The 18043-nt window shown below is 32.7% G+C and overlaps 1 protein-coding gene across 1 annotated transcript in view; it reads right to left on the bottom strand.

Annotated features, from left to right (window-relative positions):
* Nucleotides 1-18043, bottom strand: part of LOC142329255 (glycosyltransferase 25 family member) — a 239710-nt gene that overhangs the window by 11500 nt on the left and 210167 nt on the right. Inside the window, exons 6-9 of the mRNA XM_075373676.1 lie at nt 16505-16579; nt 12445-12502; nt 3762-3889; nt 733-936 (exon numbers count right to left, since the gene is read on the bottom strand). Coding sequence (XP_075229791.1) covers nt 733-936; nt 3762-3889; nt 12445-12502; nt 16505-16579 — 465 coding nt within the window. The remainder of the gene's footprint in view (nt 1-732; nt 937-3761; nt 3890-12444; nt 12503-16504; nt 16580-18043) is intronic.

Raw genomic sequence — 18043 nt, 5'->3', positions numbered from 1 at the left:
CTACAACAAAAAATTCATCATCAATCTTTTAACACTTTACAAACTTTTATTTCTTTTTGTATCTTCAATAGATTAAATAGCCATCGTTTCATAAATAGAAACAGAATGAGTATATAAGTTCCATTTAATTTAATGAGTTATGAGTTCTTAAAGAAAAACATACACAATTCTAAAACTCCAATAAATACTTTTTTTTTAATTGGAATAAATCATTAAAATTAATGATTATAAGGAAATAATAAATTGTTTAAATTAATTATTTTAAGAAAATATGAAATACTGAGCTGAAGAATACAGAGTCGTTTCACAATAGAAAGTGGTACATTCATTTGTTGGTTTACATTATCTGTCCCAGTTTTTGTTACGGCTCTGACACAAGTACAGCACCTGAGGTAGAAGAAGCATCAGTCAGGTTTACTTTCTTGTAGAGTAATGATGTTCATTATACAACCAGTCCCTGCAGTGTCACTTTTAAGACCAAATATCAGCTACTTTCTTTTAAGGTTGGCAATCTAATAAGCAACCATATATTTAACTCTGTTAAGTGATTTTCCACTTCAATTAGTTGTAGAAAACTAAGTGCTGAAAAACATCTGCCATGGATAGCTAGGTATTCTTAAGATATCTTAGACACTTTGGTAGCAACTTGCAACTCATATCCAGTCACCAATAATCATTACAGTTACAGCGCTTAACGTAAACTAATATCAAATGCGATGTAATATTACTTACTCAGGATGTTTATCGTAAAGAATTGGTAAAAATTCATCTACTGGTAGTAAATTATTCAATGGTTTTGCATCAACCAATTTTCTAGCACCTTGTTTTGACAATAAATAACCAAGCGTCCAGTATGAATAACCAGGATAAACAAGGTACTGTGACCCAGGAACAGCTGCTTCTTCAACTTCCTGTAATCGTTTACGACCAAGATATCTGAAACAATTTAAGTTAAATACATAAATAATTAAACGATTAAAAATTTTAATTTATGTTTACCAAGGCATCTTTGGAAAGAAACAGTACCTTTACGGATCTTTTTTATGTGCCTTGTGATTTTTTATGAAATGTATATCACAGTTACAAGTTTTGGAATACATGTTCTATCATCAGACATATCAAAATTATTGCATCAAACAGGTCCATCTCATATGTTAATAACAAAAATACTAAAATAAAAAACACATACTATTTACTGCAGATTCAAACGTAATAAATTATACTGGTAAAGTTATTGGTACACACCTTAGAAATTCCACGCAGACTTACGTTATTTTTTCAAAATTGTATCCTAACAGCCAAATAAAATATCCATTAGTATTATCTTGGATTTTTAGGGTTTACATTTAAACATTACTAATGTATTTTAACAAGTTTAAATGAGTTCTGTGCAACACGTGTTTACAACTATTTTAGTGTCTTTTCTGTTAATATGCAATGCACAATGTGTTAACTCCAATGTGTTTTGTATTGTGCAAATGTTGTTTAACACCATCAGTGTATTACACATTAATCATAAGTCAAAAGACAGAGTAAATGAAATGCTATGAAGAAAAAAAATAGTAACTGGTTTTTCTCAACTTGTAATTAATTTTTGATTAATTATACGAATTATTTACTTTTTGTCATCAGTCATTTGAAAATACTGTAAAGGTCTTTATTTTCTGTTTTACATATTTCAATCTTTGTCATCCTTCACACTTTTTATGCTCTTGACTCCCTCTATAATTAAATAAACTAAACCTGAATGCCTTAATACACATCAAACCAAATTAAGTTTGTATTTTCAAGATTCTACATTACATTTCTTTCCTATGTAATTATAGATAAACAATTTCATTTTTTTATTAATTGACCTAATTGTCAACATACTCCTGCAATACTATATTTCTCACAAGACTCCATTATTTTTCTTTATACTCTACATACTGTTACCAGATATATGCCTAATTTAATATCGATGGGCAACAATGGTAGCAGCTCAGATGTTAACTGAAGAACACTATACATATGCACCTGTACAAGTGTGTCACTCCCGCCATGCAGATGACTGCACAATTCTCCCACCATAGTGGCGCTGCAACCTCACTACTCTCAGGCTCCAATAGCATGTACGAGAGTGAATTTTTAATTCATCGTCGACCACCACCTGGAGAAGACCAAGAAAAAGAAGAAAATGAAAGAAGACAGAAGTTCCCTGGCTGCCTAAATGTAGGACATCCTACCAGAGCAGCAGGCCTGGCCGGCTCACCGAGGGAGCTGCTGAATGCGGATGCTACCTTCCCGCTCCAGCTTCAAACGCCCTGGCCGGCTGACTCAGCAGCAGGAGCCGGCCCAGTGTGGGATCGCTCAGGGAGAACCGCCTCAGCTGTGCCGGCAAAAGACGGCTGATGCATACCCGACACTGCAAGGCTCTGGGGGCCACCACTGCCACGCTGAAGCGGGGACCCAACTGCCGCAGAAGGGAAGCCTGGTTTGATTTTAATTTATGAGCTGCAATTCCCTGACTTCGCCGGAGACCAGCTTCTGGACCCAACAGTTCTTCTCAGAGCTACGCAAAAACAGCCCTTTTCAGAGCCACAACAAGGTTATAAGTTATGAGCTGTCGAAGCCATTCGACGACAACAGCCCTTCTCAGGGCTACCATAAGGTTATTAGTTACAATGAGCTATCGAAGCCAATCTATGACAACAACAGCCCTTCTCAGGGCTACTACTAGGTTATTAAGTGCCACGTGCTGTCAAAGCACATGGCATTCAGTGACAAAACAAATATTTTAGGAATTTCTTTCTAACCCTTAGAAGTAAGTTTGATGGTTGCAAAATTCTTTTTTCCACAAAAGCTATTCTTTCCCTTTGGATTTGTCCTTTTGAGCTTCTTTAATTCATCAATTCTTTGTAACTTTGGTATCTAAATAACAAAATTCAGTAACTTGTTTGTGTGTGTGGGCATGTACGGGTTTGTTAATAATTGCTTTACTTATGACAATTATTATAGTCACAGTATTGTATAGTCAGTATTATAGGCAGAAGTGAACTTCTAGTTCTAGTTCCTTCTTACTGAAACATTGCCAATTAGAGTGACAACAGTCTAACAGATAGTGTTTTAAAAGAAATAAAAACAAAACTGATCTGAACAGCAGACCAAATCCATGTCCGTATAGCGATTATTAAGGTGTTATATAAATATTTATATTTGATAATAAAATTACAGTATATGAATTCGCTTATGTTTACCTTATTCATACTTAAAATATTATGAAATGAAAACAAAAATATTTATAAACTGCAATTTCCTTTATTTAAATAATTTTTTTTTAATTATTCAAATCAATAAAACTATGTAAAATATTAAATATGATACATGATAAAAAATATGAAATATGATATATGAAAATATTAAACATGCAATGTAAAGTTCAATAAACGTTTTGTAAAAGTTGCTGTAAAACTAAAGAATTCGTTTGCATACTAAGATGGATAATATTTGCGTAAAACATAAGAAAAGGCTTTATTTTACAATCAGTCACTTAGTTGTTTACATTCCCTGTTCCTTATATACTTAGCTAATGTTTCGATAAGCAACATATTGATTTCATGCCGTATTTACTTCAACTATAAATTCCACCTGAGTTAGTGGAACAGATGAATATGCAGTTTGTAAGGAAAGAAAAAACAAAATATGCATATTAAAAAAAAAAAAAATACTATTATAAAATACAATAAATATTTATATTAAAAATAAAGTATATTAATACTTACACAAGATCCCATTTCAATTGTAGTTTTTTTAATTCTGCCAATAACGAGTATACCTTTTGTCTGAAAAATGGTTCAAATCGTACATCATCTTCCAATACAATAACATTATTCAAATCATCTTCCAGAACCTGTTCAAATGAAAATAATGTAAGTAGTTTTAAGACAGAAAATAATATACATTTAAAAAAAAAAATATTTACTATTTTATTTTCAACCGCTTGAAAAATATTTAAAAATATTATTCACATAACATTATCATATAATGCATTCACTTCAATACACATACCAGATTTAATGCTGTAGAGAAAAATAGAGTATAAAATTTTTACATAAACTTGCAAATTTATCTGACGCAATGTCATCTTCAAAATAATGGTTTTGTATTTACTTTCAGTAAAATAATATTCAAACACTGAAGAGACTGAATGCTTACTTTACCTTATGGTCCTACGGTTCAACAACATTTACTTTCACTGAAAGAAAACTACATCAAATAATTTTTTTTTTTAATTTGTTTTTTCTTAAATTTATTGTTTTTTATTAGTCTATCCTAGGAGAGGGGTAAAGTTTAGAGATGATTTGCTTGTGCCTCTGTAATTCTAGAATGGCGGAGGTAATTCTCATGAAACGGGTATCAATGTTTATCTCAATTTATGTCAGTGATATTGGAAACAGATTGATTAAAATAAAAAATTAAGCAATGGATGGCATTTTGAAACTAAATAATAACATATTTCTTAATATAAATAAATGTGGTGTCAAAAAAGTAACTGAAAGTATTATAAACAAATAAACACACACGCGCGCGCGCACACACACACTCGTCTCTCTCTCTCTCTCCTGTGTGTGTGTGTGTGTGTGTGTGTGTGTGTGTGTGTGTGTGTGTGTGTGTGTGTGTGTGTATGAGTGTGTGCGTGCGAGCGCAAGTGTAAAACAGGATGTCTTGACTAACTCATGCCCAGTAAAAACTAGTGTAGATAAATTGATAAAAATTTGTATGTACATCTTCTTACAGTGTAGGTGTACCACTAAGGAAGGGTTTCTTTTGAAAATCTGAGTTTAAAGGGTTAAAATTGCAGTAAAAATGAAATTTACTATTTTTTTTTTAATTACTCTATAACAAATGGAGATATTTTATATGATCTTCACGTGAATATCTAAAAAACCGATCTCTAAATTTTTTGAAATTCGACCTTAAAAGGAGTGAAGAAAGGTAAAACGATTTCGAACAATGATTGCAAATTTTTCCAAATTACAAGTATACCTAACGTGATATTCAATCGATTTGAACTTGCAAATACTCTTCAGATAAATACTTTAAAACCATTTTCGAGTTTTTTTAAAAATTTCAATCTTTTACAGACTAAACAGTGTACGGTGCTGCCAACCAACACAGCCATTGCCACTGTTACTGTAAGTGCGATGCGACTGGCTGCACCTGCTTCTTCCAGTTACTTGACTAAAAAAACATAAAATAAAACAAATAGAAAAAAATGATAAACGAAGTACGGTCACCTCAGGTCAGGTAACGCTACGAACCAGGAAAAAAAATTTTAACTGTATGAATGACAGGTAACCCGGCTATAACTACTATTTTTAAGATGAGACCAAATATTTTGAAAGCGACATTCTTCAGATGACTCAAAGTTTCCAGTCCTGTACTGACACCAAACTGTTGCTCAGTAAAAATTACAATACACTGATGTTTTTTATAAATTGAACATGCTTTAATTTTATTTATCATTATTATTTTCCCAAGCATAAGTTTAATGAACACAAAATGACCCACGGGTCAGAGCCCACTCGCTAGACGAGTGAAGCAAGCCCTGACTGGCTAATCAATGTATAATATGGTACCATAACATTATGAATGAGATATAATTATGCACTGCTATTATAATAGCACTGACTTAAAATTATGCTACATTTTAAGAAGCGACGTGCTACATATCAAATTACCTAAAACATCACAATTATGCCGAAGTTAAAATGGTATTTGTTACTTCATGCACATTCTGCTAAAGCTAAATACCATAATTTTTTTTTTAATCCTTGGTTGTTACGCTATCTCTCAAAATTTTCTGTTAATTCCTTAACTCAGCGTTTCTCAACCTTTCAATATTTGCGATCCAATTTTCCATCATAATTTTTATCGCAACCTCCCTCTAACACGATAACAAAGTATCAAAAATAACATATTTTTAGTATTCTAACGCTAATGCTACACTACGACTTAATTAAAAATTCTACAAATTACCAAGAATAAGTAAATTTATTGACATTTGGCAACACTGATCTGTTGCACTGACAAAACCAGACTCTATTCTTCTCTATTGCTCTCTGTCTTACGTCCACATTAGACATTCTCGCGGCTTCGCGAAAAGTTCTGATTTGTATAGAACATTCCAGAACGTCTGCGCAAACGTGTATAAATGCTGCAACTATTCAATTCCAACCAGTCTCAGCCGGGTCGATCCTTCAATCAAATCTATCGTGAATGTGTATGTTGTAATTTACATGTTAATTACTGCAATTCACGGTATTAATCACGGCAGTAGAATTATTTTGTTACCAGATATACGCCTAATTTAATATCGGCGGACGAGCACGATAGCAACTTTTAGATGTGATCTGGCGCACAGTATACGGACACGCTGATACAAGCATTACTCCCATCGTAGCGGCGCCGCAGCCCCACCACTCTCAGGTTCGAATAAAAGAGCGTGTACGAGAGTGAATTTTAAATTCGACCGTTACCTGGAGAAGACCAAGAAAAAGAAGATGGAAGAAGACAGAAGAAGTTCCAAGGCCAGCGCAATATGGGACCTCCCGGCAGATGCCAACATCCCCCCCGGAGCAGCAAGCCTAGGCGGCCCGCCGAGGGAGCCGCCGCTACCTTCCCGCTCCAGCTCGGCGGGCTCGGCAGCCGTAGCCGGCCCAGCGTGGGATAGCTCGGGGAGAACCGCCTCGGCCGCGCCGGCGAAGGACGACCGACGCCGACCCGACATTGCGGGGCTCTGGAGGCTACCACTGCCACGCTGTAGTGAGGACCCAACTGCCCGGGGAAAGCCCGGTCGGACTTCAATGGATGAGCAGCAACTCCCCGACTTCGCCAGAGATCGGCTTCCGGACCCAACAGCTCTTCTCAGAGCTAACGCAAAAAAACGGCCCTTTTCAGAGCCATACAAGGATATGAATTACGAGCCGACGAAGCCATTCGACAACAGCCCTTCTCGGGGCTACCATAAGGTTAGTAATTACCATAGGTTAGAGCTGTCGAAGCCAATCGACGACAAAAACGGCCCTGTTCAGGGCTACTAGAAGGTTAGTAAGTGCCACGTGCCGTCGAAGTTATTCGGCGACAATTTATACAGAATAATGGATAAATTTTTAAGTGGGTGTAAGCGAGCATTAGATGATAGTGAAACATCAAGCGAAGCATCACGAGCGCGATTCCGAAAATATAATCAACAAAATATTCTCAGAAATACGTAAATTTTGGGTTTACCAGTAAACCCAAAAAAGTAGTAAGGCCCCAAAGAAGTGTAAGTAAGAAAACCCAAAAGAAGTGAACCCAAAGTAAACGAAGAAGAAAGGCCCCTGTGTGTCATTTATTCAATTTTTTTGGCAGCATACAGTATGAAATCTAATACTTAAACGATATTTGGAAACGCTTCATAATGAGTACATTCACAAACCTCGAAAATTCTTGGAATTAAAATTAAAATCACATAAAAAGCAAACATCATTTTTTAAAAAACTTTGTGAAAAATGATTAAGCTTTACCTCTTACAAAGTTTCGTATAAAACAGCTAGATGTAAAAAGCCTCACACCATTGGTGCAGAGCTTATTTTTCCAGCTGCAATTGAAACTGTAGAAACTATGTTTGGAGATAATTTTGTCAAACAGTTCCAGTCCGTACCTCTATCAAATGATACTGTTGCCCGGTAAATCGATGATATAGCTAAAGATGTACAGCATTAGCTTTTCGGGAAGTTGCATGAAAAATTGTTTTCAATTCGGCTTAATGAGGCAACAAAGATGATAGCAATAAAGATGCTCATTTCATTGCCTACGTTCGATTTTGTGATGGTATGTCAGCAACAGAAGGACTAATTTTCTGCAAACCAATAGAACTCAAAGCAACAGAATTCACATTTTATAAACGAGGCAAACATAGAGTGGAAGAATTGCGTGGGAATATGCACCACCGATGGTGCTCGTTGAATGTCTAGAAGATTCCAAAGAATACAAGCACTTGCGAAACAAAAATCTCCACAGTGTATCTGTACAAATTGCATGATCCACAGAGAAGCTCTGGCTTCCAAAGAAATGAGTCCTGACCTGAATATTGGGCTACGACGGTTGTAACTGTACTAAATTATATTAAAATGAGACCCCTAAAATCAAGAATTTTTTCTGCACTTTGTAAATACACCGGTGCAGTACATCTCGATTCCCCCCCGAGGGGAGAAGATCCCACCTCGTAACGTGTCCGGTCGCTACACCACCCCCTCCGTTCCTAGCCAGTAGTGGCTTTAACGGAGGACATCTTCCCGCCCTCAAACTGATTGTGCCACACAGCTTTCAGTCCAGGCACCGCAGAGATGCCCCGACGGACATCTACATCGGTAAAAATTCACCCCGAGATAGATTTACATGTTTATGCCTTCAGAATGAAGACAACGGCCACCTGCAGCTACCACGTCGACCTCAGGAACTGAGCTAGAAACCTACCCGCGGAACGAAGACCCCACGCCTAGATCTAACTATTAAAGAGCCACTTTCTGAATGTCTCAGATCCGTACTAACAACCTCAACAATAAACTTTCCCACTAAAGTTTTGTACATCGAAATTTAGACCTAGTTCCCTTAAGAACCCCGCTTAATACTCAAAATGAGTTTCTATCTGACTCCGTTCCGGTCCGCCCGGGAGAGGAGAATTAACGCCTACCCCCGCACAGCGCCATCACGGAGTCCCGCGTGACATTCACCATCTTTCGCAGACCGCCGCCAAGACTCCCCTGCATACCACCAAAGCAGTACACCGGTGCAGTACATTCAGCGTTGCTATTTTGTTGCGAAGTAAAATGGTTTTGCAACGTATTTATGAATTTTTAAGAGATGAAGCTGCCATTTTTCTAGAAGAGCAAAACCGACCGGAAGCCAAGAAGATTCGAGATGGTTTATTTGTGATGGAATTGAGCTACTTGGTCGACATATTCGAAATATTTAATACCTTGTATCTTCAACTCAAAGGAGCAAATACACATATGTTGGATACAAGTGCTTTTAGTAGAAAATTGGAATTTTGGAGCAGAAATTTAAAGCAAAAACCTAGAAATGTTTGCAGATGCGGATGAATGAATTAAAACTTACAAGGCTGAAGAACAGCATGTGAGAGTTCTTTTTGTAACCGTTGAAAGCACTTTAGCCATGCCGGCAAAGAATTTAAAAAAGTATTTTCTTGCTGATAACTTGGTACCAAGTTATGAGCGGGTTAAGAATCCCTTTCAAAATACTTCCGAAGAGCTCTCGACCGCCGAAGAAGAATCTTCATAGACTTGACGGCAACTGGCGAAATCATAATACAATTTAGTAATAAATCACTCTTTTGAATTTTGGACAGGGGTGGATGATGAGTTTCTGCACTGAAAACAAGAGTATTTCGATACAGCATTTAGTTTTCAACACCCTAGCTTCATGAAACCAGATTTTCTGCGGTGGCTGATATCAAGACAAAATAAAGAGCTCAGCTAAATATAGAAAAAGAACTCAGAGTGTCTATTTCTAATATTAAACCTTCCTTCGAAAAACGTTGCCGTGCAAGAAAGCCCAAGGAAGCCACTAATAATTATACAACTTGTTTTTTAATTTGATTTTATAAGTTAATTAATAAATATACTGTGCAGTACTGATGCAATCCTATTTATAATTGTATTACATCAGTATAAATGCGTATTTTATTATGTCAGAAAGTATTTTGTTTTGCTTTCCTTTCAGTAAATTAATACATTTTTTTAATAATATTCTCTTTTCAATGTGCTCGCGTCCCCCACTTAGTGTTATCACGGCGCGCCTCACAGGTTGAGAAACACTGCCGTAACTGCTTCTTCCACAGATTCAGTCTTCTCTTACCCGTCCTTGAACTGCGTTTCACTTTACCTGTACTTCTTTTAATTATAACTTACTAAAATATTTTTACAACTGCAAATAATTCTTCCCTATGTTTAAAACATCCAAGAGGGTTCTAGCGCAAAAGATTTAAATTTCACTTTGATACTTCCTCCTCATACCACATAATTCCAGGTGTGGGCAAAGTACTCGCTTAAGATAGCCTGAGCTTGTTATCAAATGGCTATTTGAAAGTAATTTCTTACAGTGCATTTGTTAGTAACAATATTGTCATCTACATATATATATATATATATATATATGTGAATGTTTGTTTGTTTGTCCCTTATGCGTTCCTACACAGTTCATTCGATCGCGACGAAACTTTGATGAGTTGCTGTGCGCACGCCAGCGAAATTTTCTGAATTAGTTTGGACCGCTAGGTAGCGCTAAGGTCGAGTTATTTTGAAAAATTGTATTTATGGTCCGATTTGGCTCATATTCAGAATATGTGTTACATGGAAAGAATACTTCTGCACAAAATGGACCCGCTAGATGGCACTGGGGTTGAGATATTTGGAAAATTTTATTTGGCTTAACAATTCTTCAGATTGTCCATCTATTATCAATTTCTCATTTGGGGGCCCACAAAAATACATTCCTTGATCGCTAACATGAGGAAAATTTTCTTTCAGATAATGAAATCTAGCACCATCTTCATCCACCGCCTTAACAAAGTTTTGAGAAGTCCTAATTTTAGATGGAGTGGTGGTGGTAAAAGAACCATTACTAAGTTAATCAGTGGGGAATGTATAACATTTTTATAACACCTGCGCCTGTCCAGGCGTATTTTTATAACATACAATGTCCCTTTCTTTTTCTTGTTAATATATTGTTACAGTACGCTAACTATTTTCTTCATAATATAGATTTTGAAACTCTTCCTGAAGATTATCAAAGAAACACATTTGATTGGCACTGTGGAAAAGATTGTAGACATTTAGCCTAGATCCCAGGAGTTTAGCTTGTTACTATGTCAAATTTAAATCCTGAACAAGGTCATTTTTCAGATGAGGTTCAAAGAAAGAGGATTCTGCTTCATAAAAAAGATCATCTTATCCTCGCATCAAACTTTTGGAAACCTCATATTCCAATTAGATGTGTTTGGGATATGTACAGGAAAGTCCTCATCATGAGGCATTGGCCTTATAGCAGGTAGTAAATATGAGTACTGTACTGTCCTTAGATTTATTATCTTTGTAATACAGAAATAAGTAACAAAAATGGTCCGAAAACAAGAAAAGAAAAATGATTCAAAACGTAGGAATTTTTTCCTTATTTCAAGGTCTACAATCGGTTCCCAAATTATTTCCCTTTCCTTCCAAATCATCCTGAATATTATATCGTTCTCCACTAGCTATTGATCAGAAAATTTCAAACCATATTTTTAGCAGTTTAAACAAAAATTACCGTACTTTCTCCTGACCCAAAAACACTACATACCTAGTCACAAAATTTGTTAAGTATGTACATGTAATGGCATATATTCTGATTTACATAAGAAACCATTAACTCACAAATATGGCATTTTATGTGGATGTTCCAGAGACTAATTCTACTAAATTCTTTTGAAAAATGGATGAGGATGAAAAAATTATTACCTGAGTAATTTATTTGGAAATAATTTACCCCGAAAATTTTTTTAATAAATTTTCAGACTGTAAGAATTGATGTTTCAATTAATTTTTCAAATTTGTTGCGTTTCAAATCCAGTGGCTTGAAAAATTAATTATCTTTATATTTTTTTTTTGTAATGAGGAAATTCATACGTAAACATTATTATCGTTATCACAGGGATAGTAGTACATTTTTTTAATAAAGAACATTTTTGTTCAACTAGCCCAAAAAAAATTTATTTACAGTGATTTAAGATAATAACTCGAATAGAACCTTAATAGAAAGATTAAAGTTTATACGTTTATATTTTTTATTAAATTAAAAATCCAATCTAGGACATATTTGATACAGCTACGTTATAATTGTACTAACGTATTTAATTAATACCAGAGACACAGGATTGAGTCTAGTGGACTCAATCCTGAAATCCTAGATATTGGTCAACAAATAACTTTATTTCACCGATTTTACTACGTTTTTTTTATATAAGCAAGAGAACTATTTGACAAACTTTTTAAAGCCCAAATGTCATTTATAAAGTACAAACACAAAATGTAAAGAAATGGTATAATTCATTTAGTTAATTATTTAGTTACATTATATCGATGAATCAATATATTAACACAATCGATGAAAAAAAAAAAAAAATAAGCAACATCGAAATGTATGTATGACTATATTAATAATGGTAATTTGAAAGACACACTTTAATCTTCTGACAGGAAAATGGTTCCTCAATTGTAAAGTACTTGTGCAACGCTTTAACCTAATTTAATGAAATATGAATGAGATTATAAATTAAAAATATGTCATTACGCTAAGATCTAAACCCAGAACAAATTCTACTGCATTCAGTATCTCTAGCAACTAAACTACAAAAGTAACACTTACCTCTTTCCAAACACTGTAATGACTTAGAAAACATCCGATTTCTCCACGTTTCATAGGTCTGAAAAATAAAAAAAAAAACTGATCATCATTATAATATCAGACGTACACATCAGATATATAAAAATTAAATTTATACGCCTTAACTACCAGTATGCATAAGTGTAAGTTTAAGTATATATTGTATAATTAAAAAAAAAAAATTTTATTAAGAATTACAAGATCTTGGACTGACAAACACATATCAAATCAATATAAAATCAAATTTCTTAAGTTTCAAAATGATAAATTTAAATAATATTTTACGACTGAACTTTTTATATCATTACAATATTTCATTTTCTTCATACAAGTAAAAATTGCTTTGATAACGAATTTACACGTAAAATATTTAGAACGTTGAAACTTTCTGCAATTCATTTTCATTCAGTTACATACAAAATCAAAGAAATTTTATTTCAACAGAACAATAAGACACAAGACTAATAGTTTTTCAGATTGAATTTCAACAGTTTCCAAACATTTTTCAACTAACTTTAAATATACTCCTTGTCTTCCTTTCAGTATATACAAAGAAATACACAAATGTATAAGGTGTGTGAGTATATATATATATAAAATATTCAAGAAGAATAAAGATATATACAGGATTTCAAACGTATATTGGGTAGAATATATTAAGTTTTGTTAGCACACATGAAATGGGAGACATATGTTATATATTTGTCACAAATATTATTAAACCTTTAATATTAATAACATAAGAAAGTACACTGGAAAAAGAGCTTAATACAGTCACCTTAAAAACTACTATTGTATTTCCATGGAGAAGATTAATATTCTACATGTAGCAACTGTTGTAAGAATACAGTACTTGTAAATTATCATCGTTAAACAGTATAACTGGACTTGGCATTCGAACATTGTTTCTAATTCATCACATTAACAGCACATACAAAATTCTTGTGCAGCACCAACCATTAAACCAAAAAAATTGCATTCACAGATAATATATATATATATATAAATATATTTTTTGATAATTTGTGTTTATATATTTATAAATATATTAAGTCTGCATCCTTCTCTCTCTTTCTTTTTTTAAGTGTTCATCCCTTCTCCCCACCTATCTATTTCTCTCTCTCACTCTTTCTCTGTCTGTTGTACATGTTTGATGATATTTAATATCCGTGAACAATAATTACTTTGAGTAAATAGTTAATATAATTCAATCATTCGCCTGTTAGTTCCAGGTTCGATCCCATTCGAATATTGCATTTTCTATACGATACAAATTTCATTATTGTATTTGGTAGATTAATGACAACATAACAGGTTCTGAATTTTTAAAAATGAAGTAGATGCTCTCCAGCCTAAGCCCTCTCCCAAAAGAAAAACGGGCGTAAAACAAACAATATTGAATATAACTCAACAACAATAGATATGATTCAAAAACTTTTGCATATGAGGAAAATAACAGAAGCAACTACTGAATAAAATAAATGTTGATCTAATTAGGGGAATGCTAGCGTTATTATTTTAGATTAAAAATCCGTAAAAAAAAATTCACACCACAATCATTCCACATCATACTTCAAGGCAAATTACTGCTTATGTTTTTTTTATAGATTTTTTGACACATAAATTGAGGGGAAGAAACTTCATTAAATGAATGATTGAGAAAAATAGTTAGTTCAGTGTAATTGATGATAAAAAGTTTTATAAAAAGGTATATTACATAAAATATTATTTCAATAGAATAAATGTTACAAGAAGAGAACCAATGTTAAATTATGTTGCAATCAACTGGCTTTTTGTGTATATTATTATTACAACTTATTTTACCTGTAAAAATGTGATAGGCAAAACAATCTTTGGAAAATGAAGAATGATACAAATAAATTTTTGATACATCACTGAAAAATGTAATTAAGGTTTCTTACCAATTTGAAATGAGAAAAAACACATAATCACTAGTTGGGTTCTTCTACCTTTATCCCTTAAAATTAGTTATATAATTTTAAGATATTTTCTTAATTTACTTTTGTTTTAATTAATTTTATTTTCATACAAAGACTGATAAAAAAGAATTAAAAATAATATATATATATATATAATCCATAAAATAATAGTGTGATTTAAAACTTCAGTTAAACTAATGATTCACTGAAATAAGATATTGTAACTATCTGTATAGAACCCTCATAACTCATGTGGTAAGATGGAACAGATATATATTAAAAACAGTTAGAAAAATCAAAAATGATTAAAATTCAGTCACCCAATAATATTTTAAAGAAACAACATCGATCATATAATTGTAAAATAAAATAAAAGATTCCAGGTAATCAGCTCAATTGCCAACTGATTGGATAAAGCTCCATTCTCGAATAAAAAACAATTACTTAGGAGATAGTAGCAATTAGTGGGTGTGAAATGTAGGGTCAGAAGAGCGATACATAAATTCAACATTGGTAAAAAAGGTATGTAGAACATAAAGAAGAAGGCAACACTTAACAAGATGTGTGGCAAGGCTGCATGTTATCAACCTATTTGTTCAACGATTACATACAGAAAGGGCTGAATGAGATAAGAAGTTAGGGGAGGCGGGGGGAATAAGGATATAAGAAGAAGCAGTAGATATGGTGATATTTACTGATGATAGAGTAGTATTGGGAGAGAATGAGCAGGATCTAACAACTGCTTTACATAATGAACTGCTTAGAAAGTAAACTGCTTTACATATTTGGGCGGTAAGATAACAACAGATGGCCAATCAAGAAAGGAAGTAGTGAGCCATGTCACCAGACTAAGAATGGATTTAACAAAAAACGTAATAAATCCATTTGAAAGAAATATAAAGATAACTTCAGGAAGAAACTGTTTAAAACTTTTGTACGGAGTGGGTTTTTATACACAAACAAGTCATGTACTCATGTCTTGTGGGGCAGAGTGGGGCAGAGGAAAGAAGAATTGAAGTTTTTGAGAAGCGGTGCTACCACAGAATGAAGAAAATCCAACAGCCAGACAAAGTGACTAATGAGGTGGTAATAAGTACAGTTGGTATCGATAAACCTTGCCTTTTAATCAATTTAAAACAAAGAAGAGTCAACTGGATTTACCATTTGTGAAGGCTAACTAAAATGATATAAGAAGGTGTAGCGAAAGAAAAAATGCTAGAAGAAGGCACAAGTATATCAACCAGATTATGAAAGATATCAGATGCGGTACCTATAGGGAGTTAAAACAGATTTGCTGAAAATCAGGAAGACTGGAGATCAACTGCGATTGTCAACAAAAGAAAAAAGCAATTAGTTATGAAGAATAAGAGAATGATGTCATTTATCATTTGAATGAAATAATTTTACTGATTAAAAGAAAAAGATAATAAATGAATTCTTAGGAGTAAATTAGTACATGTAATATAAATTGATATAGTTTAGTTAATTAGTTAAAATAGGATTTATATGTGATACAGTTATTGGAGAATAGAAAAAAAGAGATAAAAAGCAGACAATCAATAACACTGTAAAGAAACAGGATATATTACAACAATAAAATGAGTATGAAATTAAAGGAGAAAAAAATTGACATATTTATTCATAATCTGTAAAAGGGAGCTTTCCGTATTATTTAAATAAATAGTTTTTTGTGATAAGAATATTATTTCAATATATTAAAGAACAACAAAGGTGTAACCTTTCATGATCTTTCTTTTACAGTTACATTTTTATACTAAATTTGATGGTATTTTAAATCCTTTTGTCCTCATTTCCATTCAAAGATCTTTTCTCTTTAGTAAGCTTTCAGCGTGAATGTTAACAAACATAGAATTCACAACACTCCAACCCAAAACAAATAATATTCATCCATAACCCCTATATCCTGACATGGATATCCAATGCATCTGATAATATACGTCGCTAACAAATTTCTTTAACTATGTTACTGCTGTGAACATAGCCACTTTTTTTATATATTAACATCTACTCTACCGTAATCTAATTTTATTTTACTCTTACAATTTTATCTTAAATAATTCTATAAATAAGAAAATTCTTACCTCTTGTGGTAAGGATCAGTATATCCTTCCATCAAATGGATATTTAATTTTTTCAAATCATCATCAGCCAGTAACCTGAAACATAGAAGAAACAAAACATTAAAAAAATACAACTTATATTAGTAATAAATTTTGCTGATCTCCAAGGTGGAGAGCTATCATTTTGACTTTTCATTCAGAAGATTCAGCGTTCCAAATTCTGATCAGGCTTAGCATTTTTTTTTACATTTCTCATCATCATAAAAAATAAGTGAATGAATAAAAATAATGGCTACAAACCTGTAGTTATTGGAGAAAGAAAAAATAAATAAAATTATTTAATTTCATAAGGAATTAAAATAAAATCTTAATTGTTTTTTTTAAAAATTAAAATTTTTCCAGTTACACTTATTTGGATAAAGAACAACTTTTGTTAGTTTCAATTTGGTCTGGTTTATCAAAGGCAACTTAGTAAAAAAAACTTATTGCTTATTAATTTAATTTAATTTATAAACTTATAATCCTTAAGATAATTTTGTTTGGTTTTTCATGAAAATGTAACTTTTTACATAATTAAATTATCGAACACTTGTATGGTAGGTTATTAAAGAAATAATATAGCTTATTCACATTATACTTATAATGTTAAGAAAAAAAATTAAAGATAAGCAACATAGAAAATCAAAGAGAAAAAATGGAGCAAATTCTTTTGAAGGTTAGGTAACTAAGAAAAGAACAAAGTTATTCATTTCATTTACTAGCAAAATAGCAGTTGCACAACTGTTCTTAACTTAGAATATCATTCAAAGTTCAAGTTAGATTCATTTTATCAATAACACAATTTATTTTTTTAAATTCCTTAACTAAATAAATGATTGCATCGCTTACCAAAGAAGCTAGTTTCTATAACTTAAATAATTCTTTTTAGAAAAAGTTAATGTTCTTGTGGAATAAGTTATTACAAATAAATAAAAAAATACTTTATTCGGATGATAAAATAATTACATTAAAAAGAATATGTTAGGAACAGGTAGGTGGATTTACAATAACGTGGATAAGACCGTTCCAGTGTTTGCTAGCAAGCATCAAAGGATTTCACAGGAATACCTTGATCACAGGAGCATAACAAAATATAAAACTATAAGTATGGAAAAAACTACTTTTTCCACAGTAGTTCACATTAAAAAATTTTATGTACTTTCATTTTAAAAAAATGTGTAAATGTAATTTAATAGGCGTACAAATAAGTCATGTGTTGTCCACATTAGATTTTTTTCAATTATTAAAAAGTTAATTTTTTCGCTATTTTTGGGTTTAAATTTGATTCGCAAATTAATATTTATACATTTTAGTAAGCTTTACATTAATACGTTTGAACCAACTCCATAGCTTAGATCGTCGCTGTGTAATGATTTTTGCAAAATGTTAATTTTGGCAGTTATTTTGGGGTGAACCCGACGGCCGATCGCGTCCATTCGTACATTTTTGTAATCCACTAACGATGCTTAGTCCTAATCTGACATTAAAATAAAAAATTCGAGACATAACACAAGAAATTCT

The sequence above is a fragment of the Lycorma delicatula genome, chromosome 8, assembly GCF_047948215.1.
Source record: "Lycorma delicatula isolate Av1 chromosome 8, ASM4794821v1, whole genome shotgun sequence".
NCBI lineage: Eukaryota > Metazoa > Arthropoda > Insecta > Hemiptera > Fulgoridae > Lycorma > Lycorma delicatula.
This window is presented reverse-complemented; position numbering and strand designations above follow the sequence as displayed.